Raw genomic sequence first — 27,019 nt, 5'->3', positions numbered from 1 at the left:
GCACATAGCAGACTTTAGAAATCTTGTCCCATTATTTCTTTACCTAGGCGCTTGTCTAAGATCAAAATTTTCACCAGATCCTCTCCCCTAGTATCTTTAGCACATGCTCATTGTTTTCCCCATCCTTGTTCTTTCCATATTCATTAATTCACATTTCCCTGTGCCTAATCCCATTTTCACTTCCTTTGAAGTAAAAGGAAGTAGTAGTTATGTTGTCTTACCTTACTAACCCTCCTAGTAGTTATGTTGTCTTACCCTGTAATTTTTGCTTTTAATTTTGATACCTCATTATGACCTAACAATAAAAAGGATGTATGGTTATCAACTGTCTCCAAAATATTATCTTGTTATAAAGGGAGTACTCCTCTCGTCTCGTTCTCGTTCTCGTTCTCGTCTCGTTCAAAAGCAGAGACATTACTTTGCCAACAAAGGTCCGTCTAGTCAAGGCTATGGTTTTTCCTGTGGTCATGTATGGATGTGAGAGTTGGACTGTGAAGAAGGCTGAGCGCCAAAGAATTGATGCTTTTGAACTGTGGTGTTGGAGAAGACTCTGGAGAGTCCCTTGGACTGCAAGGAGATCCAACCAGTCCATTCTGAAGGAGATCAGCCCTGGGATTTCTTTGGAAGGAATGATGCTGAAGCTGAAACTCCAGTACTTTGGCCACCTCATGCGAAGAGTTGACTCATTGGAAAAGACTCTGATGCTGGGAGGGATTGGGGGCAGGAGGAGAAGGGGACGACAGAGGATGAGATGGCTGGATGGCATCACTGACTCTATGGACGTGAGTCTGAGTGAACTCTGGGAGTTGGTGATGGACAGGGAGGCCTGGCATGCTGCGATTCATGGGGTCGCAAATAGTCAGACACGACTGAGCGACTGATGTGATCTGATAAAGGGAGTACAGTTCTTTCCATTCATATAGTAATTGCTTCCCTAACTTCTCATTAGTTGAGTAGCCCCTGAGAGCAGCTTTGAGTTACAGGTATGTGTGTTATACCCCACGTAAGAGTGCTATGTGAGGCTTTTCAACACAAATGTAACAATGTATTTTTGTGAATAAGAGTTGGCATGTTAAATGCATCTTCTAGAAAAATAACTAGTGTAATTGTCTTAAGATTTGTCTTCTAAAGTTGATACTCTGTGTTATTTTTGTGAACAGCCTGATGTTTGGGACCTTTTCTCTCAAAATAAACAAGTCCTTATTAAGCCAGGAAAAAAAAAATGTTATTGAAGTATAGTTGATTGACAATCTTGTGTTAATTTCTGCTGTATAGCATGGCGATTCATTATCATAATATACGTACACCCTTTTTCATATTCTTTTCCATTATAGTTTATCACAAGACTTTGATTATAGTTCCCCGTGATATATACTTGTCATTTATCCATTCTATACACAATAGTATCCATCTGATAATCCCAAACTCCCAATCCATCCCTCCCCTACCTCCTCTCTACCATGGTAACCACAAGTCTGTTCTCTATGTCTATGAGTCTGTTTCTTTTTTGTAGATAAGTTAATTTGTGTCATATTTTAGATTCCACCTATAAGTAATATCATATGGTATTTGTTTTTCTCTGTCTGACTTACTTCATTTAGTATGATAATCTCTAGGTCCATTCATGTTGCTGCAAATGGCATTATTTCATTCATTTTTATGGCTGTATACATTTGTATTCATCTTTTTCCATTCATATGTTGATGGACAATTGGGTTGTTTCCTGGTCTTGACTTTGTCAATAGTGCTGGTATAAATATAGGGGTGCATGTATCTCTTTCAATTATAGTTTTGTCTGGTGATATGCCCAGGAGTGGGTTTGCTGGATTGTAAGGCAACTCTATTTTTTAGTTTTTTGAGGAACCTCCATACTGTTTTCCATAGTGGCTGCCCCAGTTTACATTCCCACCAACAGTGTAGGAGGGTTCCCTTTTCTTCATACCCTCTCCAGCATTGGTTATTTGTAGACATTTTAATGATGGCCATTCTGACCAATGTAAGTGTAACGTCATTGTAGTTTTGTTAAATCTTTAATTGTAAGCTCAAGTTGTAATTGCTTTCAAGAAACTATTCTTTACTGCTCTAGCTATATGACTTTAGATGAGTTCTTTATCTTTATATGCCTTAGTGTCCCCTTTGTGAAATGGGGATGAAATAGAACCAGTCTCAAAGGTTGTGAGGATTAAATCAACTAAGTGTTAATTCATATTAAATGTTATTGTTGTTCTCTTCTTTCTTGTCTTCCATTTGCTCCTAGGAGCTCTACTAACAATTACATATGTTGATTTGTGAGTTTCTTTTTCTCACTTGTTTATAATCCTGTTAGATAAGTGCATTAATTTTTCCCTTCCTAATGTTCATGTGTAAGAGAACAATATATTCAGTGATTAACTGATTGATAGAGGAGTTACTTGAGAAATAAACCTTTTTCTGCGATCCTAAAATTAATAAAAATCAGAGATGTGTTAGCCAGAATGTAAAATTCAGTTAAGAAGTATGACTGTTGCAAGAGTAAGACTTCTTTGCAAAATGAGGTAAGTTTAGAATATTGATTTGGGAAAAACTAGGAATTCATTATTAGCATAGATTTAGTATTAAACAACTCTGATAGACCAAAATGGCTGTATCAGCATTCAAAATGAAGCTCTTAAATATTTGATCTTGATGCAAGGATCACCACCTGGCCTACTTATTTCTTGCTGCTGCTGCTGCTGCTAAGTAGCTTCAGTTGTGTCCGACTCTGTGCAACCCCATAGACGGCAGCCCACTAGGCTCCCCCATCCCTGGGATTCTCCAGGCAAGAACACTGGAGTGGGTTGCCATTTCATTCTCCAATGCATAAAAGTGAAAAGTGAAAGTGAAGTCGCTCAGTCAGGTCCGACTCTTAGCGACCCCATGGACTGCAGCCCACCAGGCTCCTCCGTCCATGGGATTTTCCAGGCAAGAGTACTGGAGTGGGGTGACATTGCCTTCTCCAACTTATTTCTTACCTAGCATTAAAGATCACATTTGGAGAAACCAAAGACATGTATCAAACTGCCTGTTTTCTCCCCCTCTCTTTTTTTATTTTTTTAAATATAAATTTATTTATTTTAATTGGAGGTTAATTACTTTACAATATTGTATTGGTTTTGCCATACATCAACATGAATCTGCCATGGGTATACACATGTTCCCCATCCTGAACCCCCTCCCACCTCTCTCCCCGTACCATCCCCCTGGGTCATCCCAGTGCACCAGCCCTGAGCACCCTGTCCCATGCATCGAACCTGGACTGGCGATTCATTTCATATATGATATTATACATGTTTCAATGCCATTCTCCCAAATCATCCCACCCTCTCCCTCTCCCACAGAGTCCAAAATACTGTTCCATACATCTGTGTCTCTTTTGCTGTCTCGCATACAGGGTTATTGTTACCATCTTTCTAAATTCCATATATATGTGTTAGTATGCTGTATTGGTGTTTTTCTTTCTGGCTTACTTCACTCTGTATAATAGGCTCCAGTTTCATCCACCTCATTAGAACTGATTCAAATGTGTTCTTTTTAATGGCTGAGTAATACTCCATTGTGTATATGTACCACAGCTTTCTTATCCATTCATCTGCTGATGGACATCTAGGTTGCTTCCATGTCCTGGCTATTATAAACAGTGCTGCGATGAACATTGGGGTACACATGTCTCTTTCAATTCTGGTTTCCTCAGTGTATATGCCAAGCAGTGGGATTGCTGGGTCATAAGGCAGTTCTATTTCCAGTTTTTTAAGGAATCTCCACACTGTTCTCCATAGTGGCTGTACTAGTTTGCACTCCCACCAACAGTGTAAGAGGGTCCCCTTTTCTCCACACCCTCTCCAGCATTTATTGCTTGTAGACTTTTGAATAGCAGCCATTCTGACTGGTGTGAAATGGTACCTCATTGTGGTTTTGATTTGCATTTCTCTGATAATGACTGATGTTGAGCATCTTTTCATGTGTTTGTTAGCCATCTGTATGTCTTCTTTGGAGAAATGTCTGTTTAGTTCTTTGGCCCATTTTTTGATTGGGTCATTTATTTTTCTGGAATTGAGCTGCAGGAGTTGCTTGTTTATTTTTGAGATTAGTCCTTTGTCAGTTGCTTCATTTGCTATTATTTTCTCCCATTCTGAAGGCTGTCTTTTCACCTTGCTTATAGTTTCCTTTGTTGTGCAGAAGCTTTTAATTTTAATTAGGTCCCATTTGTTTATTTTTGCTTTTATTTCCAATATTCTGGGAGATGGGTCATAGAGGATACTGCTGTGACTTATGTTGGAGAGTGTTTTGTCTATGTCCTCCTCTAGGAATTTTATAGTTTCTGGTCTTACGTTTAGATCTTTAATCCATTTTGAGTTTATTTTTGTGTATGGTGTTAGAAAGTGTTCTGGTTTCATTCTTTTACAAGTGGTTGACCAGTTTTCCCAGCACCATTTGTTAAAGAGATTGTCTTTTCTCCATTGTATATTCTTGCCTCCTTTGTCAAAGATAAGGTGTCCATAGGTGTGTGGATTTATCTCTGGGCTTTCTATTTTGTTCCATTGGTCTATATTTCTGTCTTTGTACCAGTACCATACTGACAAACCATTAGCCAGACTCATCAAGAAACAAAGAAGAAAAATCAAATCAATGAAATTAGAAATGAAAATGGAGAGATCACAACAAACACAGAAATACAAAGGACCATAAGAGACTACTATCAACAATTATATGCCAATAAAATGGACAACGTGGAAGAAATGGACAAATTCTTAGAAAAGTACAACTTTCCAAAACTGAACCAGGAAGAACTAGAAAATCTTAACAGACCCATCACAAGCACAGAAATTGAAACTGTAATCAGAAATCTTCCAGCAAACAAAAGCCCAGGTCCAGATGGCTTCACAGCTAAATTTTACCAAAAATTTAGAGAAGAGCTAACACCTATCCTACTCAAACTCTTCCAGAAAATGGCAGAGGAATGTAAACTTCCAAACTCATTCTATGAGGCCACCATCACCCTAATACCAAAACCTGACAAAGATGCCACAAAAAAGAAAACTACAGGCCAGTCTCCCCCTTTCTAAGAGTACAAAAGGGTCTTTGACATAGAGAGATAGATTAATCAATAATTAAATAGAACACAACTAATTAAGAGGAATATACATTTTCTTCCTGGACAACCATGTCTGAAGCCAAAAGTTAACTACATTTAAATACAATTAGAAAGCCAATTCAAAACCAATGTTAAATTCATCAGATGTTTTCAATCTTCCTCTGTTCTAGAAAAAGTCTGAAGAGGCCAGAACATTCACGATCAACAATCCAGGCAGCTTATATTCATCAAAAACAAAACACTGATTAAAGAGAGAAATACTTCATGTGAAAAAACACTTACTATGGGTATAAATCCTGTAGGTTCAAGAAAAAGACACTATAAATGTGATTCATGTGAGAAAATTTGAAATATATTTCAGAATTAATGATCAGTAATAGAAACTGTTTAAGAAATGATTGATGAAGGTATTGTATGTGGAAAGTCACTTTTCAATACCAAGCTTAGAGAATTGTCTGCTGAACTTAATGAATATAATAAAAATAGGAAGGATATCAGTCATTATGAATACCTTGCTCATCTTCAAACTTTGGAGCCAGACTCTGGATTTAATGAATCTCGAAAACATTTTTACAAGGCAGGCTCTGATAGCTAAAAGAAATCCAATGCTGGAAAAGTAATGAATATGAAAGAACTTTCATCCAAAAGTCAGTCATCATATATGAGAAAACTCATAGACAAAAGCCCTTTGGAAGCAGTGAACCTGAGGAATCCTGCAGAGTATCAAAAAATTTAAATCAGAGAACACATATAGGAGAGAATCCCTTTGGGTGTGATTCATTCAGTTACTCATCAACCATTATTGTACATTGCATAAATCAAACAAAGGAGACACCCCACGAGTAGCCTCAAAATGTGAATGCCATAATTCAGACAGCACAGCCCACTGAACATCAGAGAGCTCATACAGGACAGGAACCCAGTGAATGTAATGAATGTGAATAAGCATTTAAGATTTCAAACTTTAAATATAAGAACAATGACACAGTGGAGAATCGTTATGAGTTCACTGAGTATAGGATGCCTTATACAACAAGACTCACCTCACCCATACTCAGAGAATGCACATAGGAGAGAAATTCTATGAATGTAATCGATGTTTCAGACTCTTCAACAAAAAACATACATACTTCACAACACATCAGAGGATACACACAGGGAAGAATCCCTATGAATGTTCCAAAAACATTGGAACTTTCAGTGTGAAGTCAGCACTTACTGTGCATCAGAGAACACACACAGGAGAGAAACCTTATGAATGTACTGAATGTGGGATAACTCAGTGACAAGTGGACACTGACTGAACATCAGAGATCACACACAGGAGAGACCCTTTGTGTGTTCTGAATGTGGGAAAACCCTCTATGGAAAGTCAAAACTGATTATACATCAGAGAACATACACTGAAGAGAAATGTTATGAATGTACGGAATGTAGGAAAACCTTAGTGGTAACTCACACCTCGTTGGATGTCAGATAAAACACACAGGAGAGAAGTCCTATGAATATATAGCATGTGGGAAAACATTCAGTCAAAGTCTTCTCTTGTTGAGCATCAGAGAACACACACTGGGGAGAAACCCTTTGAATGTAGTGAGTGTGGGAGAACCTTCAGCAGCAATTCAAATCTCAAACTGCATCAGAGTACACACACAGGAGAGAAGCCCTATGAATGTACTGACTGTGGGAAAGCCTACAGTCACAAATTAAGTCTTAATTATCATTGTGGAACACATACAAGGCAGAAGCCCTGTGAATATGATAAATGGGACACATCGTTCTGCCAGTTTGTTCCCTCCTTGGAAGGAAAGTTATGACCAACCTAGATAGCATATTCAAAAGCAGAGACATTACTTTGCTAACAAAGGTCCGTCTAGTCAAGGCTATGGTTTTTCCTGTGGTCATGTATGGATGTGAGAGTTGGACTATGAAGAAGGCTGAGCACGGAAGGATTGATGCTTTTGAACTGTGGTGTTGGAGAAGACTCTTGAGAGTCCCTTGGACTGCAAAGAGATCCAACCAGCCCATTCTGAAGGAGATCAGCCCTGGGTGTTCTTTGGAAGGAATGATGCTAAAGCTGAAACTCCAGTACTTTGGCCACTTCATGTGAAGAGTTGACTCATTGGAAAAGACTCTGACGCTGGGAGGGATTGGGGGCAGGAGGAGAAGGGGACGACAGATGATGAGATGGCTGGATGGCATCACTGACTCGATGGACATGAGTCTGAGTGAATTCCGGGAGTTGGTGATGGACAGGGAGGCCTGGCATGCTGCAATTCATGGGGTTGCAAAGAGTTGGACATGACTGAGCGACTGAACTGAACTGAAATACCAGGGAATTCCAAAAGGAAAGAAGAACTGTAAGTATAATCTATGTAAGAAATCTTTTTTGGTAGAAGGCAAACCCCATGGTACATCAGATAGCACACCTGGGAGAAAAATAAATAAAAATCAAATTCATAAATCAAACTCATTGTATGTCAAAGAATGGATGAGATGAAACACTGAGCATGAAGGAATCAGAATAATGCAATACATTCTTCAAAATCCACTTCCATAAGTAGGTATAACTAATTTTACATCAGAATGTTAGTCTATGATTAAAACTTTGTAGACAGTTTGAATATGTTTTAGCCTTTGATAAGATTTCAAAAAGTATTTCCATACAAATTGTGAAATTATTTGTTCTAGCTCTGTGAAGAATACTGTTGGTAGCTTGATAGGGATTGCATTGAATGTATAAATTGCTTTGGGTAGTGTACTCATTTTCACTATATTGATTCTTCCAATCCATGAACATGGTATATTTCTCCATCTATTAGTGTCCTCTTTGATTTCTTTCACCAGTGTTTTATAGTTTTCTATATATAGGTCTTTAGTTTCTTTAGGTAGATATATTCCTAAGTATTTTATTCTTTTTCGTTGCAGTGGTGAATGGAATTGTTTCCTTAATTTCTCTTTCTGTTTTCTCATTATTAGTGTATAGGAATGCAAAGGGATTTCTGTGTGTTGATTTTATATCCTGCAACTTTACTATAATCATTGATTAGTTCTAGTAATTTTCTGGTGGAGTCTTTAGGGTTTTTCTATGTAGAGGATCATGTCATCTGCAAATAGTGAGAGTTTTACTTCTTCTTTTCAATTTGGATTCCTTTTATTTCTTTTTCTGCTCTGATTGCTGTAGCCAAAACTTCAAAACTATGTTGAATAGTAATGGTGAAAGTGGGCACCCTTGTCTTGTTCCTGACTTTAGAGGAAATGCTTTCAATTTTCACCATTGAGGATAATGTTTGCTGTGGGTTTGTCATATATAGCTTTTATTATGTTGAGGTATGTTCCTTCTATTCCTGCTTTCTGGAGAGTTTTATCATAAATGGGTGTTGAATTTTGTCAAAGGCTTTCTCTGCATCTATTGAGATAATCATATGGTTTTGTTTTCAATGTGTTAATGTGGTGTATTACATTGATTGATTTATGGATATTGAAGAATCCTTGCATCCTGGGATAAAGCCCACTTGGTCATGGTGTATGATCTTTTAATGTGTTGTTGGATTCTGATTGCTAGAATTTTGTTTAGGATTTTTGCATCTATGTTCATCAGTGATATTGGCCTATAGTTTTCTTTTTTTTTGTGGCATCTTTGTCAGGTTTTGGTATTAGGGTGATGGTGGCCTCATAGAATGAGTTTGGAAGTTTACATTCCTCTGCAATTTTCTGGAAGAGTTTGAGTAGGATAGGTGTTAGCTCTTCTCTAAATTTTTGGTAAAATTTAGCTGTGAAGCCATCTGGACCTGGGCTTTTGTTTGCTGGAAGATTTCTGATTACAGTTTCAATTTCTGTGCTTGTGATGGGTCCCTATCAAGCTACCAACAGTATTCTTCACAGAGCTAGAACAAATAATTTCACAATTTGTATGGAAATACAAAAAACCTCGAATAGCCAAGCGATCTTGAGAAAGAAAAATGGAACTGGAGGAATCAACCTACCTGACTTCAGGCTCTACTACAAAGCCACAGTTATCAAGACAGTATGGTACTGGCACAAAGACAGAAATATAGATCAATGGAACAAAATAGAAAGCCCAGAGATAAATCCACGCACATATGGACACCTTATCTTTGACAAAGGAGGCAAGAATATACAGTGGATTAAAGACAATCTCTTTAGCAAGTGGTGCTGGGAAATCTGGTCAACCACTTGTAAAAAGAATGAAACTAGAACACTTTCTAACACCATATACAAAAATAAACTCAAAATGGATTAAAGATCTCAACATAAGACCAGAAACTATAAAACTCCTAGAGGAGAACATAGGCAAAACACTCTCTGACATACATCACAGCAGGATCCTCTATGACCCACCTCCCAGAATATTGGAAATAAAAGCAAAAATAAACAAATGGGACCTAATTAAAATTAAAAGCTTCTGCACATCAAAGGAAACTATTAGCAAGGTGAAAAGACAGCCTTCAGAATGGGAGAAAATAATAGCAAATGAAGCAACCGACAAAGGACTAATCTCAAAAATAAACAAGCAACTCCTGCAGCTCAACTCCAGAAAAATAAATGACCCAATCAAAAAATGGGCCAAAGATCTAAATAGACATTTCTCTAAAGAAGACATACAGATGGCTAACAAACACTTGAAAAGATGCTCAACATCACTCTTTATCAGAGAAATGCAAATCAAAACCACTATGAGGTACCATTTCACACCAGTCAGAATGGCTGCGATCCAAAAGTCTACAAATAATAAATGCTGGAGAGGGTGTGGAGAAAAAGGGAACCCTCTTACACTGTTGGTGGGAATGCAAACTAGTACAGCCACTATGGAGAACAGTGTGGAGATTCCTTAAAAACTGGAAATAGAACTGCCTTATGATCCAGCAATCCCACTGCTGGGCATACACACTGAGGAAACCAGAAGGGAAAGAGACACATGTACCCCAATGTTCATCGCAGCACTGTTTATAATAGCCAGGACATGGAAGCAACCTAGATGTCCATCAGCAGATGAATGGATAAGAAAGCTGTGGTACATATACACAATGGAGTATTACTCAGCCATTAAAAAGAATACATTTGAATCAGTTCTAATGAGGTGGATGAAACTGGAGCCTATTATACAGAGTGAAGTAAGCCAGAAGGAAAAACATAAATACAGTATACTAACGCATATATATGGAATTTAGAAAGATGGTAACGATAACCCTGTATACTGAGACAGCAAAAGAGACACTGATGTATAGAACAGTCTTATGGACTCTGTGGGAGAGGTGGGAAGATTTGGGAGAATGGCAATGAAACATGTGAAATGTCATGTATGAAACGAGATGCCAGTCCAGGTTCAGTGCGATGCTGGATGCTTGGGGCTGGTGCGCTGGGAGGCCCAGGGGATGGTATGGGGAGGGGAGGGAGGAGGGTTCAGGATGGGGAGCATGTGTATATCTGAAATTAAAATTTAAAAAAAAAAAAAAAAAAAAAAAAAGATTTCAAAAAAGTTCACATCAGAGAATCATTTAGAGGACTCTGAAGATGGAAAAGTATATTACAAAGAAATAGCATAGCATCACAGTTTTAATATAAGATGTAATATGAAATACTTTATAGTATATAAGCCAATATTGTGATATGTATATGAGAATGTTAAGAAAAAGGAAGTCCTATTTTGTATTTTCCTCTTTTAATGCTCTAGTGCAAGAAATAAATAGCCTAATAAATTACCTGGTGTTCTTATATGTAACTATATTTACATCTTAGTTGAGAGAGAGAGAGAAATCTTCACTGTCCTGTCCCTTGCAAGGAAGGACACCTACTAAGAAGCTGATATCAAAAAAAGACATGCTTCTAAGTGGTTTGTCTTTCTGGGTTACCATAAAGTGTCATCTTAACTGATAACAGTATTTAGTAGATACCTTATATTTGAATCCCCTTTGAAGTGTTTGCTCTCTCCACCTAATAGTGAGCTTATAGAGCCTGAAAAACTAATCTGTAGGGAAAATATTGTTCCTAGAAGAAGCTTCCTTTGGCCTTTTTCCTTTTTTGGCTGCACCTGGTCTTAGTTGTGGCACCCGGGATCTTTTTTTTTTTTTTTTCTTTTAGTTTTGGCAAGCAGGAACTTTAGTTGAGTCATGCTAACAGTTGTGGCAAATGGGATCTAATTCCCAAGGGATCAAACCCAGGCCCCCTGCATTGGGAGCTCGTGGTCTTAGCCCCTGGACGGCTAGGCAAGTCCCTCCACTGGCTTTTTAAACAGCTTTATTGAGGTATAATTTGCATACCATAACATTCACTCACTAAGTGTACAATTCAGTGATTTTCAGTAAATTTTCTGTTGTGCAAATATCACTGTAATCCAAATTAGGGACATTTCTATCATCCAGAAATATTCCCTTGAGTAAATATGCTCTCAGTATCCACCCACAGCCAACCATTGATTTGCTTTTTGTCTCTGTAAATAGATGACTTTTCTGAATGTTTCAAACAAATATATGACCCTTTTCATCCAATTTCTTTTATTAGACAAAAATTTTCTAATCTAGATTTGTCTAATCCTTAGGTTTTTTCATCTTATGGAGATCCAATTTCTCTATATCCTGACTACCATTTAGTATTGTCTTTTTATAATAGTCATTCTAGTGAGTGTGAAATGGTATCTCATAGTTTTAATTTGAATTTCCCCAGTAACTAATGATGGTTAGCCCTACAAATGACTAACCATTTGTATATCTTCTCTGGTGAGATGTCTCATGCAAGTCTTTTGCACCTTTTTGAATTGATTTGTTTTACTTGCTTTTGGATATATGCCTACATTTTCTAGTTACAGGTCTTTTATCAGAAATCTGATTTGCATTACATAAAGTACAAACCTCACTGCTTGTTTTTCAGTTCACAAATCACTACAAAATAACAGACATACATCAAGAACAATGATCAGTCATGTCATCTTCAAGGTCTATCTGCCAATCACTGGTTGCCATGCATACATCATACAGACAGCAAAGCATGTAGTTATATTGCCTCCTTATCTCTCAGCAATAAGACATTTGCAAGAACAGTTAACTGCAACAAGGCCAACAAAGATGAAAGAGCAGTAAAGAAATGCAAAGTGACTATATTAGACGTGAAATTCAAATTGAATATATATGGAGTTTGAGAAGAAATAGCTGACTGTGGGAATGTTGATACTTGCTGCCACTGGAGACATTTGAGATCTGTAGCCAGAGGAACTTAGTGAAGGGGAACTTGGTGCTAAATATGAGCTCTACTATTTCATAATAACTAAAAATCTGACCTGTTGTTTTGCTGGTGTTACTCAACTAAACAGTGGTGACTGAAATTCGTGCATATCAAAGCCATGCAAAGTTGGACAATCTGTGTAGACATAGATTTTCATGCATACCTATCAACACAAATTTGTAGATGCTTAAAAGTTTTTCCTGGCAGAGTGGGTCTTCAGATACTTAGGAGAACTCTTATGTAAAGGAGTGTTCCCAAGATTACACATTATCTATGCCCTGAACAGACCAGGGCATTCTATATCATTAAAGACCCAAATTCAGTTCTCTCCTGACTTTATGCTATTTGTTAATCCAGTTTGCATCCATACCAGATTCTAAGCTTCCTGAGAGTAGAAACAGTGTTTTATGTATTTTATATATCCACAGAAACTAGGATGCTTTCACGCCTACAATGTATTTTATGTTTGTGTGTACTTATCTATACGTATATAGTGTAAGGGAGCAAAATTTGCAACCACAAAATGTGTCCTTTGGTATGAGGATTAACTTAAGCTGATTATTTTTAAGAAACAGAAGACTCAGGATGTCTATCTTTTTACATAAAGAATTTAGATACAGGGCCAGTTCCTGGAGTAGAGCTGCCACCAGAGAATCTGCAAAAAATGAAGGCTAGGTATGGTGGGGGAAACTGCAGTCTAGAGATCCCAGCCTACTCTGTGTCCCATTGTCTCTGCAGAGCCCAGCAAACATTTGTTCATCAAACGTTTGCTTTTCCATCTCCAGGTAAATTGCTTTCCTCCCTTTTGAAATCCCAAATCCCTGCCACCAACATCCTCTTTTGTCTTTTGCTGAAGATGGTGTCTAAAGTGAGGGTATGGGGCCATTTTGACAAGTTACTTAGTTTTCCTGGGTCTCGCCTCTGTATACATTTTATTAAATTTTTGTTTGATTTTCTTTTGTTAATCTGTTCCATGTTAATTTATTTTATTTTTATTTAAGTATAATTGATTCACAATATTGTGTTAGTTTCAGATGTACAGAATAGTGATTCAGTATTTTTGCAGATTATACTCCATTACCAGTTATTACAAGATAATGGCTATAAGTCTTTGTGCTATACAGTATATCCTTGTTACTTATCTGTTTTATGCATAGTACCTTGTATATGATAATCCCATACCCTAATTTGTCGCTCTCCTTTTCCCTCTCCCCTTAGTAGAATTGTAAATTGGTGCACCCATCATGTAAAACAGTATGGAGTTTCTTCAAAAACCTAAAAATAGAACTCCCATACTATCCAGCAATTCCGCACCTGGCTGTATACCCAGAAAAAAAAATGAAAACACTAATTCAGAAAAGGTATATGCACCCAGTGTTTATAGCAGCAGTATTTTTAACAGCCAAGACATTGAAGCAACGCATGAGCCCAACAGAAGACTGAATAGGATGTGTGTTACGCAGTCATAGAAAAGAATGAAACTTTGCCATTTGCTACAGCACAGATGGACCTAGAAAATATTTGCTTAGTGAAATAAGTCAGACAGAGAAAGACAAAACTATATGATATCATTTATATGTGGAATCTAAAAAATAATACAAATGATGCATATGCAAAACTGAAACAGATTAACAGATACAGAAAACAAGCTTGACGTAGAGAGTATTATCTTTTGTTAATGTGGTGTATCACATTGATTGATTTGCAAATGTTGAACCATTCTTGTGACCCTAGAATAAATCCAACTTGGTCACACTGTATGATCCTTTTTATATATTGTTGGATTTGGTTTGCTAATATTTTGTAGAGGATTTTTACATTTGTATTCATCAAACAACCTGGCATATAATTTTATTTTTTGTAGTGTCTTTGTCTGGTTTTGCTATCAAGGTAATGGTAGCCTCATAGAATGAATTTAGAAGTGTCTGTCCTCTTCAGTTTATTTATTTATTTTTGATCCTCAAGTTTCTTTTTTTTTTAATTTTTTTAGAATTTATTTTTAATTGGAAGATATTGTTTAACAATGTTGTGTTGGTTTCTGTCATACAGCAGCATATCATCAACATGAATGATAGACATCATGCAAGTATACATATGTTCTCTCCCTCTTGAACCTTCCTCCCATCCCCCTTCCCACCCATCCCTCTAGGCTGTCACAGAGTACTAGTTGAACTCCCTGTGTTATACAGCAACTTCCCACTAGCTGTCAGTTTTGCGCATGGAAATCTCTTCAGTTTTTTGTAATAGTTTGAGATAGGTGTATGGTAGAATACCCCTGTGAAGCCTCTTGGTCCTGAACTTTTTGTCCAGGGTGTTTTAAAATTACATATTCAACTTCACTTCTAGTGATTGGTCTGTTCAAATTGTCTGTTTCTTCTTGACTCAGTCTTGGCAGGCTACATGTTTCTAGAAATGTGTCCATTTCTTCTAGATTTTCCAATTTGTTGGCACATAACTGTTTTATAGTATTCTCTTATAATTTTTTTATATCTTTGTGATTTCAAAATTTAAAAGGAAGAGGTAAAACTCTCATGTCAATTTAATTCTTAGACCAGTCAGAAGAATCTGGAATGAAAGAGGAAAATTTCTTCCTCCCTGACAACATTAATACATGAATTAATAAATTAATTGGGAATTTTCACTATGTTTTTCTTTCTCTCACCACAAATAACACAAAACAGGTAGTGTACTAAACATCTTATGTAAACTTTTTCTAATTAACTCAACAGTGAACTTGATGAAGAATTAGTTCCTAAATGTCTTTTCTCTATCTTACAATTGTGATTATTTCAGATTAATCAGATATTTCCTGTTATAAGGATCAACTTCATTTGAGGATGCGACTGTGAACTTCACCTGCTCAGAGGGTCTTGTACAGGGACATAATGCTAGAGAACTACAGCATCCTCATCTCACTGGGCAAGCAGAGTAACAGCATTGGCCTATCCTCTTTTTGTTACCAGAACATATGGATCATTTGTAGAGTTTAATGATATTTGATTTTGGATACCAGGAATATAAGGTGGCTCAATGGTAAAGAATTTGCCTGCCACTGCAGGAGATGTGATTTTGATCCCTGAGTCAGGAAGATCCCCTGGAGGAGGAAATGGCAACCGACTCCAGTATTCTTGGCTGGAAAATCCCATGGACAAAGGAGCCCGCTGGGCTGCTGTCAAAAGTGTCGCGAAGAGTCAGACACGACTTAGTGGCTGCATGGACCAGGAATATTGTTTGTGTTTTCACCTGCCCATTGAAAGATTCCAGTGGATTTTTTCATTGTGCAGCTCCTGAAGCTGGATCTTGGTTTTTCTTCTAAATTCCTGAAGTCAGACAGCTTTCTCTATGTCCCATATCACTTTCTACTCAGGGTATTGCATTACCAAACCAGAGGAGATCATCAAGTTAGAGCAAGAAGCACCATGGATATCAGAGGAAGAATTTACAAGTTAGTGTTACCCAGGTGAGTAATCCAAGGGAAACTAGATCCTTGGTGGTTGTTTTAGGTACAGGCATCTTTGGAGCTTCAACAACAAAAAATCTTTGGAGCATTTTCAACAAATCCTTTAGAAGCTCAATCTATTTGGAAATGACTAAGGATATTTAGCTTACTTGCCTCAGATTCCTGAATTCACCACAAGATATAGTCTCACACATAAATGTTTTCTTTCTGGCTTGGCTTTTTTAGGAGTTTAGTCCCTATTACCTGTACCTTGAGTTTCATTTCTGTCTTGTAATAAGTATTTTATCTTCATTAGTTCTCTTTCCTCTAGCATTCTCCGTTGCCCACATTCCCTCCTATCAAGGACTTCTTTTGTTTTCAGGAGTTAATTAATTAACCAATACTAAATTGAGTATTTGATCCATTCCAATCATGTTCTAAGTGAAAGAGCTACCACAGTGGATGAACTAAGTCTTTTGCTATTAGGGAATTTACATATTTGCAGGAAACAGACACAGGAAGGTGACTGCAAAAAATGGTTTAGAAGAGTGGCAAGAGTAGAAGCAAGGAGATCAGTCGGGAAAAGTGACAGGGCCATGGACCAGGCCTAGGAGGACAGAGTATATATAGTGATGGAGTTCTATATGATGACAGTGAGGTTAACAAAATTAGCATGCAGACTCTAATATACCTCCACTGATCATTTCTTGAAACACTTTCATTCCTCTGATAAATTCTTGGGACAACATCCTTGTCTGCTTGTGTTCCATGTCACATTTACTGCATAATTCTCTGATTGAGCATGTTTTATGGTGAATTCCATTCTTGGTAATTCATCCATTCTTACTCAACCTTTTATTCTCTATTCCTGGTGTTTCTTTCACCTCTTCTATCCATTTTGAAAGGTATGTATGTGAAGGGCCACATAAATATATGTACATTCATTGCCAACTTTCCTCTCCCCTTTTCTACCCCAAAGTAGCTTTGATTAGTTGGTACATTGTCACCCCTTCCCCTCAAATCCTCAGAAAAGTGGAGGAAATGGGAAAATTTATTTGGGAATTTTATCTCAAAAAGATGGTTCTGAAACCAAAGAGATAAATAGAGTGTATTTGTGTATTAGCCCAATTTAAGAATTATTTTCATTTATAACATATGCTTAATTTTTCTTGTCTTTAGAAGAGTTGAAAGTTGATGGCATGATAAAGAGCAAAGAAAACCAAGATAAACATATATGGCAAGGTACATTTATTATTAATAAAAAAGTAATTACAGAGAAAGAGAATATATTAAGAAAGTCATTTTATTTTTACATAGACTATTCCTTCCAGAAAAATGTGGAATAAATATAACCTAGAAGAAATCAGTTTAGAAAATAAGTCAGAGTTAACCACTAATAATAGAAACTATTCAAGAAAGAAATCTGGTGATGCCAATGGATGTGAGAAATTACTTCCTGAAATTAATCATGAGAAAACTCATACTGGGGAGAAACATAATGAATTTAATAAAAATGGGAGCACTTTCTATCTTAATGAGGATTTTATTCAACAAGAGAGGCACAGTGTGGAGCAACTATTTGAATATAATTAGTGCATTAAAGCCTTCCAAAGTAATGCTCTTTTCATTACTCAAGAGGGAACTCACACTAGAGAGAAACTCTGTGATTATGATGATTGTGAGAAAACCATCAGGGATGAGTCAAATCTTATGTTACTTCAGATAATTTACTCAAGGAAGACTCACTATAAACAATGCATCTAAGGAAACCTGTGATAAGTCAGTCTTCTAGAGGAAATGTTGTCCACTTTAGACGGGTGAGAAATACCACGAGTGTAACATATGTGGAAAAAGTCTTCTTCCAGAAGCCAAACCTCACAGTACACCAGAAGGCACACACAGGAGAAAAACCCTATCAGTGTAATGAAGTGGGAAATCTTTTTACCATAAGCCAGCCCTCACTGTACATCAAAGAATTCATACAGGAGAGAGACCCTAAGAATGTACTAAGTGTGGGAAAACCTTCTATCAGAACTCAGCCATCCATCAACATCAAAGAACACACATGGGGAGAGGCCTTATAAATATAGTGAGTGTGGAAAATCTTTCTCCCAAAAGTCAAATTTGACTGTGCATCAGAGGTCTCACATGGGAGAAAAATCTTATAAATGTGATGACTGTGAGAAATCCTTCAGTATAAGGTCAAAACTCACAGTACACGAGAGAATACACTCAGGGGAGAAGCCTACAAATATAGTTAATGTGGAAAATTTATTAAATGAAGTCAACCCTTGGTAAACATCAAAGACTTCACACAGGGGAGAAAATATATGAATGCACTGAATGTAGGAAGACCTTCTGTGGGAAGTCACTTCTTCTTAAACATCAGAGACCTCATACAGGAGAGAAACTTTGTGAATGTGTTGTATGTAGAAAAATAGTCAACACTTACCAAACATCAGAGGATGTTTGGGGAGAAATCCTATGAATGTAACAAGTGTGGCAAAGCTTTCTGCCAAAAGCCACAATTCTTTCAACATCAGAGAATTCATACAGGGGAGAAACCCTATGAATGTCAAGAATGTGGGAGAACATTTTGCCAGAAGGCATCCCTCTAGGTACATCAGAGAACACATACAGGAGAGAAGCCCTTTGATTGTGAAGAGTGTGGAAAATCATTCTATGACCGTTCAACCCACCTTAAACATAAGAAAATTCACTCAGGGGAGAAACCTTATAACGGTAAAGAGTGTGGGAAGACCTTCAGGTACAAACCAACTCTTGTCACACATCAGAGAATACATGCAGGAGAGATACGATGTAAAGATGGGTGTACAAAACATTCCTCCCATAATTCAGAGCCTTTGGTATGATAGAAACTGTATCTGGGAAAGAAACTTTATGCATGTAATGAATGTGGGAAGTCCTTGCACCCGAAGTCAGCGTTCAGTTTACATCAGAAAACCACATGGAAGGAATCCTGGCAGTGTTTTTATATGCAAAAATGCATTTCCCTTTGCTGCTAGACACATTGCTCATCTATATTTCTCAGCCTCTCTCACATCCATATGGGACAATGTGAATGAGATCTGGCGAATGGGATGTGAACATAATGATGTCATTCACCTCCGGGCTCCATGGCAGTCCTTCATGTTCTCTGTTCTCTGTGAGGTAGGAAGGTAGTTGACTTCCATTGAGAGGTCTGTACACATTGTATACTGGTGAACTGACACAAGAGTAGAGACTTCTGTCAAAATCCTGAATTAAACATGTGCACACGGACCAATCAGCGCGACTCTCAGTGGAGTGCTACTCCATTTGGCCAGTTGGAGGATGCAGTACCCGGGGCTTTTGAAGTGGATGGGCTTAGCGACTCCGGTGTGACTAGGACAAATGTGTCATTTCTAGCTTTTGTCCCGAACCAGGGAACGGGTACCATGCCGCACCATCACCACGGCTTCGGGACGAACCTGAGCGTGTGCGACGCCGGGATGGGGTGCGTAGGGGGGCTCCCAAACCCATCGTAGCAGCGCGGGTGGGACTGGGCTGTGGCCCGGGGCGGGGTGGGGCTCCGGGTAGAGCGCACAGCGTAGTCGTTGCAACATCTGCCCTCAGCCAATCACAAGCCTTCCTTCTGGCTTTCCTCTGAAAGTCTTCCTCCCACTGCTCTTTTTCTTTTGCCTCCTTGTTTCCCGCCGGCGTTTAGAGTCCGCTGGTAGGTTACATTTCCGCTTCCGGCGCTGTCCATGCGGGCCTGAGGAAGAGTAGCAGTTGTGAACCCGGTAACGGCCGCGGGCTGGGGGAATCGGCGGCAGTGGGGTCTTCCGGGCTGGGGCTCCAAGAGAGTCGCGAGTCGCGCGCGTGTTAAGGTCCTCCCTCGGTTCTCCTGGACAGTCTGCTCCTGAGGAGCGTCTCTTCCGCGGGCAGACATATTTCGTACCTGCCAGAGAAGTGTTGAATGAAATTCACTCAAGAGAGCCAGGACCAGGAGGGAAGGTGACAAGGTGAGGTGAGAGGTCGTTTCATAGCTGGGTAATCCTAGCAGTGACTTAGACCTGAGCCAGATCTGTTGACTGTAAATTGTGCTTTTCTCATCACCCCCACCCCCACGCCACCACGCCCCACCCAGCCGTAAGAAGGAGAAAGTCATCAGTACAAGTTCGGAACCAAAATATATTCATAGTAAAGAGGAAAAATAATGTCTCTGAAATTCTACACGTGTTTAGTCAAAGCGTTCCTAGAACCCAGCACTCCCAACTCCCTGCTGGTGTTTTTCTGGGTATTTGTCTTTATTTTTTACATTATGCTGGTATATGTGGTCTTTCTGTTGCCTCTGGCGAGTGTCTGTGGGAAGTCTTTGCCAACAATTGTGCAGACTTCTGATGTCCCTATAGAGTATCACAGAACATGGGTTTGGGTTTCCTCCACTAGATCTTAGCTGTAGTCGTCTCCGTGAACAATGTCTAGCTTATTATAGGCCGATGCAAATATGTATTGAACTGAAATAAATTTAGTACCTTAATTGAATTAAGTAACCTCAGCCCCCGCCCCCCAAGCAAGCACCAGATTGTATGCGACCTGTTTTCCTAAAAAAACTCTCCAGTCTAGTGGTTCCTAATTTATGGGCCATGAATTCCTGGGACTCAGAAATCATTGTAAGGGTTTCTGCAAACCCATGTGGTATCCAGGCAACATCCAGAGTCAGTCACATCTCAGCAGGGAGATATTGCCATTTTTTAAAATATATATATACACATGTATTAGAACTTAGAAATGTTGCATATTCAACAGTTGCTAAAAGTAATACTGCTAATATGTTGGAAGATGATCAGATCAGATCAGTCGCTCAGTCGTGGAAGATTATAAAATGATTTTATTTTTCAAAATAAAATATCTTAAAAATATGTAAGTATGAAAGCCATTTCATTAATCCAGTTGATTTTTAAGGCTGAGTTTATAGGGTAACCACTAGTCACATGTGGCTATTTAAATTTAGAGTTGAATTAAGTAAAGTTAAATAAAATTTAAAATTCAATTTCACTAGTTCTCAATACCTACATGTGCCTGGCAGCTACTGTGTTGAAAAATACAGGATATTTAAGACAAAAGTAACCTAAGCAGAGGTAACCAATTTATAGCAAAATAGAAAAAAGTGAAATTGGGGATAATATTAAGCAGTCCCCCCTCCCCACCCCCGTTGAGTAACAGGGGTGGGAAATATGTATCCCTTCATAAAGATTCAAATGAAATTTACTATGTTTCTCTGGGGTTTTATTTTTATTTTTTTTGATTGTAAAATGCTTCTCTTGCCTTCATCCCACTCAGTGTAGGTTAGAGTTACTTGTGAATTGGTAAAAAGCCACTATGGAGACTAAGGACCAGAAGAAACACAGAAAGAAAAACAGTGGGCCCAAAGCTGAAAAGAAGAAGAAACGGCATCTGCAAGATCTCCAACTTGGTGATGAGGAAGATGCCCGGAAGAGAAACCCCAAAGCATTTGCAGTCCAGTCTGCTGTGCGGATGGCGAGATCCTTTCACAGGTATGTTTAACTGGAATCTGAAGGAAATGGCAACCCACTCCAGTGTACTTGCCTGGAGAATCCCAGGGATGGGGGAGCCTGCTGGGCTGCCGTCTATGGGGTCACACAGAGTTGGACACGGCTGAAGCGACTTAGCAGCAGCAGCAGCAGTGGTTCTTCTATTTATTCTTTTTAAATAGTAGGATCCTCTCCAGTTATTTCAGTTCATGAGTCTGTTCCAACTCTGAAGGACATGGAGGTGCAAGCTGTGTTTCTTTTACTGAAATTTAAGAAGTCTTTCCTGTGGAAGCCACTTAGCCTCCAGCATTTGCATACAGATTGGCTTCTTTTGTCCAAGAGAAAAGCTTAAGAATTTATAGAATTTGTAAATTTTAAACAATTTCTATGATAACGGGTACACTTGTGTTACTTTCTGGATATCTTTCATAAAGTTACAGTGTGTAGTATTAAATAGCTTTCATTAATGAGTCCTTATTATAGGTATGTTAAACATTATTGAATTAAATTCTTCTAGTAGGAGAGCCAAATTTAACCCCAAAGCCTCCTCTTTTATTTATTATGGTACACTGCCTCCATGTTTGTCTCTTGTTTTCTTTTTAAACTATTGAAGTCAACTAATAAGGCAAACAGATTTAAGGTGTGTATAGTTTTCAAATCTGTACTATTGAAGTCAGCCTGATATAAGTATATTTACTGAAGTGGTTATTTGGATTGGGACCAGAAGTTAACAATGTATAATTGTATTCACATATTGTCTGTTCTGCTCGCTTTAAAGTCTTTGCTTCTAGGAATAATGCTGTCTATATTGAAAGTGAATTTATTTATTTTTTTAAAAAAACAAATAGGACTCAGGATTTGAAGACAAAAAAGCATCACATTCCAGTGGTTGATCGAACTCCACTAGAGCCCCCACCAATAGTGGTGGTAGTGATGGGGCCTCCAAAAGTTGGAAAGAGCACTTTGATTCAGTGCCTCATTCGGAACTTTACCAGACAGAAGCTGACAGAGATCAGAGGCCCAGTAACAATCGTGTCAGGTAAGAGGTGCTATCACAGACTGGCATGGCAAGTGTTGTCATCTAGGGAACGTGCCTGTCTTTGTTGAACACTTTCTTGACTGGTAAATGTTAAAGTAATACTGTCGCTTCATGTTACTGCTCTTGTACTTTTATTGTGGCTGTAGCTTCAGAAAAGGATAGATTCCCCAAGGTAATAATAATGTAGATTTATACCTTATTCTGACTGCTATATGGATTTGCAAGCTGTGCTCCTCTGAAAGGCTTGGCTGACCTGGGTGGGCTGACTTGGTCACGGTGAGCACCTTCATTTAACAGATAATGAGTACCTGCTTTGCACCAGACACAGCTGCTTGCCCTCATGAAGCCACATTCTTGTGGAAGTGAGTTTTTCATTTCTTTTTCCTGTGAGAACTCATCTGCTCTGGGAAATGGTGACCTTTCTATAAAGTCTGAGGGAAGATGAAACAAATTCCCATGTGACAGTGGTAAAATGTGAAGTCTCTTCTGATAGCAATAATATATTTGGATTAAGGCTTTTCTTTTTCTTTAAGGCATTCCCATGATTATGACTGATTTCTTTTAGTTTAATTTAAAAATAATGATTGCTACAGGAACTTTCTGTTGCACTATGTTTGAGGGTTTTTTCCGCTGTTATGAGAACAGGGAAAACTTTTATAGAGATAGAAGTGTTAATCCACTTCTAAATAGCATGAACATGGCCATCATGAAGCCTACTTATCTGCCCATCCAGTTGGAATTTTACCTGTTTGAGCACTTAATTCATAGGATGGACTTTTGACACTCTTTTAAAGTTAGAGAACATAGCAAGAAAACTAAGATGGAATTTGTTTGATTAGTTTTCTCCCATAAAAATGAATTTCTGATATACTCTTGTGAATGTATAAGGTGCTTTACCAGATGCAATTAAAAAAGAATAACAATTAGAGTTAACAGATTTTTTCCAAGATTTTTTAAAAGTAAAATTTTCATTTTTTCATTTATAGGTAAAAAGCGCAGACTCACCATTATTGAATGTGGCTGTGACATTAACATGATGATTGACCTGGCTAAAGTAGCAGATTTGGTAAGTCACTGGGGACAGCATGGGTTTCTGATGGGGACTTACAGCAATGAGATAGGTTATTTATCCCATGTTGAAGGAAAGAAAGGTTTAAGATTATAGAAAGAATGATGAGTATCATCAGGAATACAAAAGATGTGTTTGAATTGGTGATGATAATGATAATTGTTATAATAAAAATAGAATGTGTGTAATGAAACATATTCGGAAATCTAAAGGCAAAGAAAGGTCAGAGAAAACGTTTAATGAACGTAGCTAATAAAAGCACATTAATGGAACTTCCTTGGTTGTCCAGTGGCTGAAACTCCATGCTCCCAATGCAGGGGGTTCAGATTCAATCCCTGGTCAGAGAATTAGATTCCTCCATGCTGCAACTGAAGATCTTGCGTGTTGCAGCTAAAACCTGGCACAACCAAATAAATAAATATATATATTTTTAAAGCTCATTAATATACATACATACATACATACAAGTTTATAATAATACCACTTCTTGGACCTTTACTAGGCACTGTGCTAACCGTTTCTACAAATTTAGCTCAGCTAATCCACCAGTATGCCTTTGCAGTAAGTAGGTATTAACTGTAGTTTACATATGATGAAATTGAGGCTCCCAGAAACTAAGCAACTTGTCTCAGGATGGAACCTCTGTTCTTGGTTGTATCAGAAACTCTGTTCTTAAATTATGATCAAATATGGATCTTTTTACCATATTGGGCAAAAAAATCTCATGACAACTTCTGAGTATTTACAATAGAAAAATCTGTGTTTTACTTAGCATAGGGAAATTTTATAGCCTTGATTGCATTTATAGAAATGTTAATTTCTGTTAATTACCTTTAAAACTAGCAAAAATAAAGCCAAAGAGAAAAAAAATTAAACCATATTGATTAGTAAGTGTGGGTTGACAGATACCTTTTTAAAAAAAAAAATTTTTTTGTTTAGCACCTCTGAAGAGCTATTTGGGACAAAGAGCTGCAGATTTTATCCTTTGGCCCAGGAACTCTCCTAAAACATAAAAAGTAATTTAATATAGGTGTTACAGTTATGCCATCTTAATATCAGAGAAATAAATACCATTCAAATTTTGAATATGTAATGCTACCATTAATAAAAATGTGTTATTGCCAATACAAAATAGTATAAACTTATTAAATCTTGTATACTTAAAGTGATTGAAATAGTTCAGCATGTCATTAGTTTCTCTTTTATGTAATGTACACCATATACTAACTTTAAAAGCATACACATATTAAGAAAAGTGCCTTTCATATACATACAAGCTTTTAAAAGGCACACATGCCTTTGATGAGATATTCACATTGCTACAGGGTATGCACAGCGCAGGATTTTTGCTTTCCTTTCTCTGACCCCTCATTCTCAGTCGCCCTCCAATATCTTTCCAGATATGTATATAAACACACATAAAACCCTTTTAAAGCTAATACTATTTATCATACATGCTGTCTGTGCTTTGCTTTTTTTTCACTTAGTATGCCTTGAATGTGTAAAATAAGTACCATAGTTCAACCTCATTCTTTAAATATCCAGTTATGTAGATACTTAAAATATTTATTGATTTATTTATTCCAGCTTAATTTGATTGCTCTGTTCTGGGTTGTCACAGAGCCTCTGAAGTCACAGTGAAGGCACAATGGTATATGGATTTGTGTGCACGTGTATGAACATTGAAGGAGTAATAGTGGCTTCATTTATCTTGAGTTGACAAAGGGTAGTGCTCTTCTCTACCACGGTGATTCCTGAAATAATCATTTGATTTAGTCTAGAGCAGGAATTGGCAAGCTTTTTCTATAAAGGACGACACAGTAGACATCTTAGGCTTTGTGGGTCCCAGTTTCTGTTGTAGTCACTGAGTTGGCGGTTGTAGTGCAAGTGCAGTATAGACTATATAAACCAATCAACCTGCCTGCGCTCCAGTGGAACTTCAGTGATAAAACAAGTGATAGGCCAGATTTGGCTCATGAGCCATAGTTTGGTGGTGGTCTATTTTGGGTAGCCTCCTTAAGAAATTGTGTCTTCTGTTTTTAGGTTTTGATGCTTATAGATGCCAGCTTTGGGTTTGAAATGGAAACATTTGAATTTCTAAACATCTGCCAAGTACATGGCTTTCCTAAAATTATGGGCGTTCTTACTCACCTGGATTCCTTCAAGCATAATAAGCAACTGAAGAAAACGAAGAAGCGACTAAAACATAGGTTCTGGACAGAAGTCTACCCGGTAGGAAAAGAATTAATTATTGAATACTAACACTGTAATCCTTTGAAAATAGAATAAGTAGGAGAGATTAACGAGCGTCTCTACAGGATCACCTCCTTAGTTTCCTTAGTATATCTGTTCATAGTCCCTGAGATATCGCCTTTAGATAGTCTTTGTTCTGGACCTCTTTCTGTGTCATTTGTCTCTGCATCCCTCCTGCACCAGGCAGTGTCTCGCTCTTAGGTATTTTGAATTTGTGATTTAAGAGAATTTATCCAAAGTTTTTCCTTGTTGCAGGACCAGGAACTACAGTGCACACACACTGCCCCTCGTTCCTCTCCCCCATACCACTGTGTCCCATCTGTCATAGAATTTTTCTGTGCCAGGGAGCCTGTGTTCCTCATGTACCATACTCCAGACACATGCCACTGCTTAACTTGAAACTAAATATATTTGCAGTTCTGTCCCTACAAAGCCCTAACAATATGAATCCTGAGAGAAGCCAGAAAAGTTCTGAAAGTGTTGGCACAGTGGGTTGCTATAAGTCTCCCTTTCTTAGAATTGCTTCTTTAAAGGCCTTTATTTTGGTGCTGTATTGACAAGAATTTGATTTTTTGTTTTTCGTAATATTTAGGGTGCGAAGCTATTTTACCTTTCTGGAATGGTACACGGAGAATACCAAAACCAAGAAATTCACAATCTGGGCCGTTTTATTACAGTTATGAAGTTTAGACCTCTTACATGGCAAACTTCTCACCCTTATATCCTGGCAGACAGGTAAAAAGTGAATGTAAACTTTTTCCTTCCTGACTCATGTGTTTCAAAGCTAAAAAAGGTTAGCTTATTTTGTCTTAATTATTAAAGTATGGAGAGAAGTATAGCTGAAGGAAAATATCTACTGTTTTTGTACCATTACTTATAGATACTATGGCTTCAGGAGTAAAAAAAAAGTATGAAATGTTCAAAAAAATGTGAGGATTTTGAAGGCTATAGGGTGTGAGCCCCGTCCTGCTGTTTGAGCCTTAATTCTCAGTGATGCTGTTTTTGGACTGTGGTGCTCCAGTCACTCCGATGTGCCGTGCGCTCTCCTTTCTTTATGATTTTTTCATATTTTTTATCAACCTGGAATACCCTTTCTCCACCTACCAAAATCTAAGCCACACTAAAAAACCCAGATCAAAGCTTATCTTCTCCCTTAAAGGGTTTTTCTGGATTTGTTCTCTACTTTTCCTTAACCCCAGGTACATGTCGTTTCCCATTTCTGGTGTCTCGCTTATGGAATGTGGATCCTGTAGAGCCTAAGAGAGATATAGTCAGGCGTTGCTTCTTTTTCTCTGATAGATGGTGAACTCTGCTCCCTTATTTTTGTATTTTC

General features: G+C 37.9%; 1 protein-coding gene and 2 pseudogenes across 4 annotated transcripts in view; all 3 read left to right on the top strand.

Annotated features, from left to right (window-relative positions):
* The first annotated feature begins 1,978 nt into the window (after positions 1–1,978).
* On the top strand, positions 1,979–6,927 carry LOC138986109 (zinc finger protein ZFP2-like; annotated as a pseudogene).
* A 9,493-nt stretch (positions 6,928–16,420) lies between these two features.
* Positions 16,421–19,656, top strand: LOC138986108 (zinc finger protein ZFP2-like; annotated as a pseudogene).
* The window catches only part of BMS1 (BMS1 ribosome biogenesis factor), a 32,097-nt gene continuing 24,597 nt past the window's right edge, over positions 19,520–27,019 (top strand). Inside the window, exons 1-6 of one of the 4 annotated variants that reach the window (XM_070364527.1) lie at positions 19,520–19,792; positions 21,119–21,328; positions 22,174–22,364; positions 23,351–23,430; positions 25,477–25,665; positions 26,279–26,421. In XM_070364527.1, the coding sequence (XP_070220628.1) occupies positions 21,153–21,328; positions 22,174–22,364; positions 23,351–23,430; positions 25,477–25,665; positions 26,279–26,421 (779 nt within the window). In that variant the 5' untranslated portion in view covers positions 19,520–19,792; positions 21,119–21,152. Of the gene's footprint in view, positions 19,798–21,113; positions 21,329–22,173; positions 22,365–23,350; positions 23,431–25,476; positions 25,666–26,278; positions 26,422–27,019 lie in introns of all 4 variants that reach the window. The other 3 variants (XM_070364525.1, XM_070364526.1, XM_070364528.1) reach the window with 3 other exon arrangements.

Source organism: Bos mutus, chromosome 28 (assembly GCF_027580195.1).
Source record: "Bos mutus isolate GX-2022 chromosome 28, NWIPB_WYAK_1.1, whole genome shotgun sequence".
Lineage (NCBI taxonomy): Eukaryota > Metazoa > Chordata > Mammalia > Artiodactyla > Bovidae > Bos > Bos mutus.
This window is presented reverse-complemented; position numbering and strand designations above follow the sequence as displayed.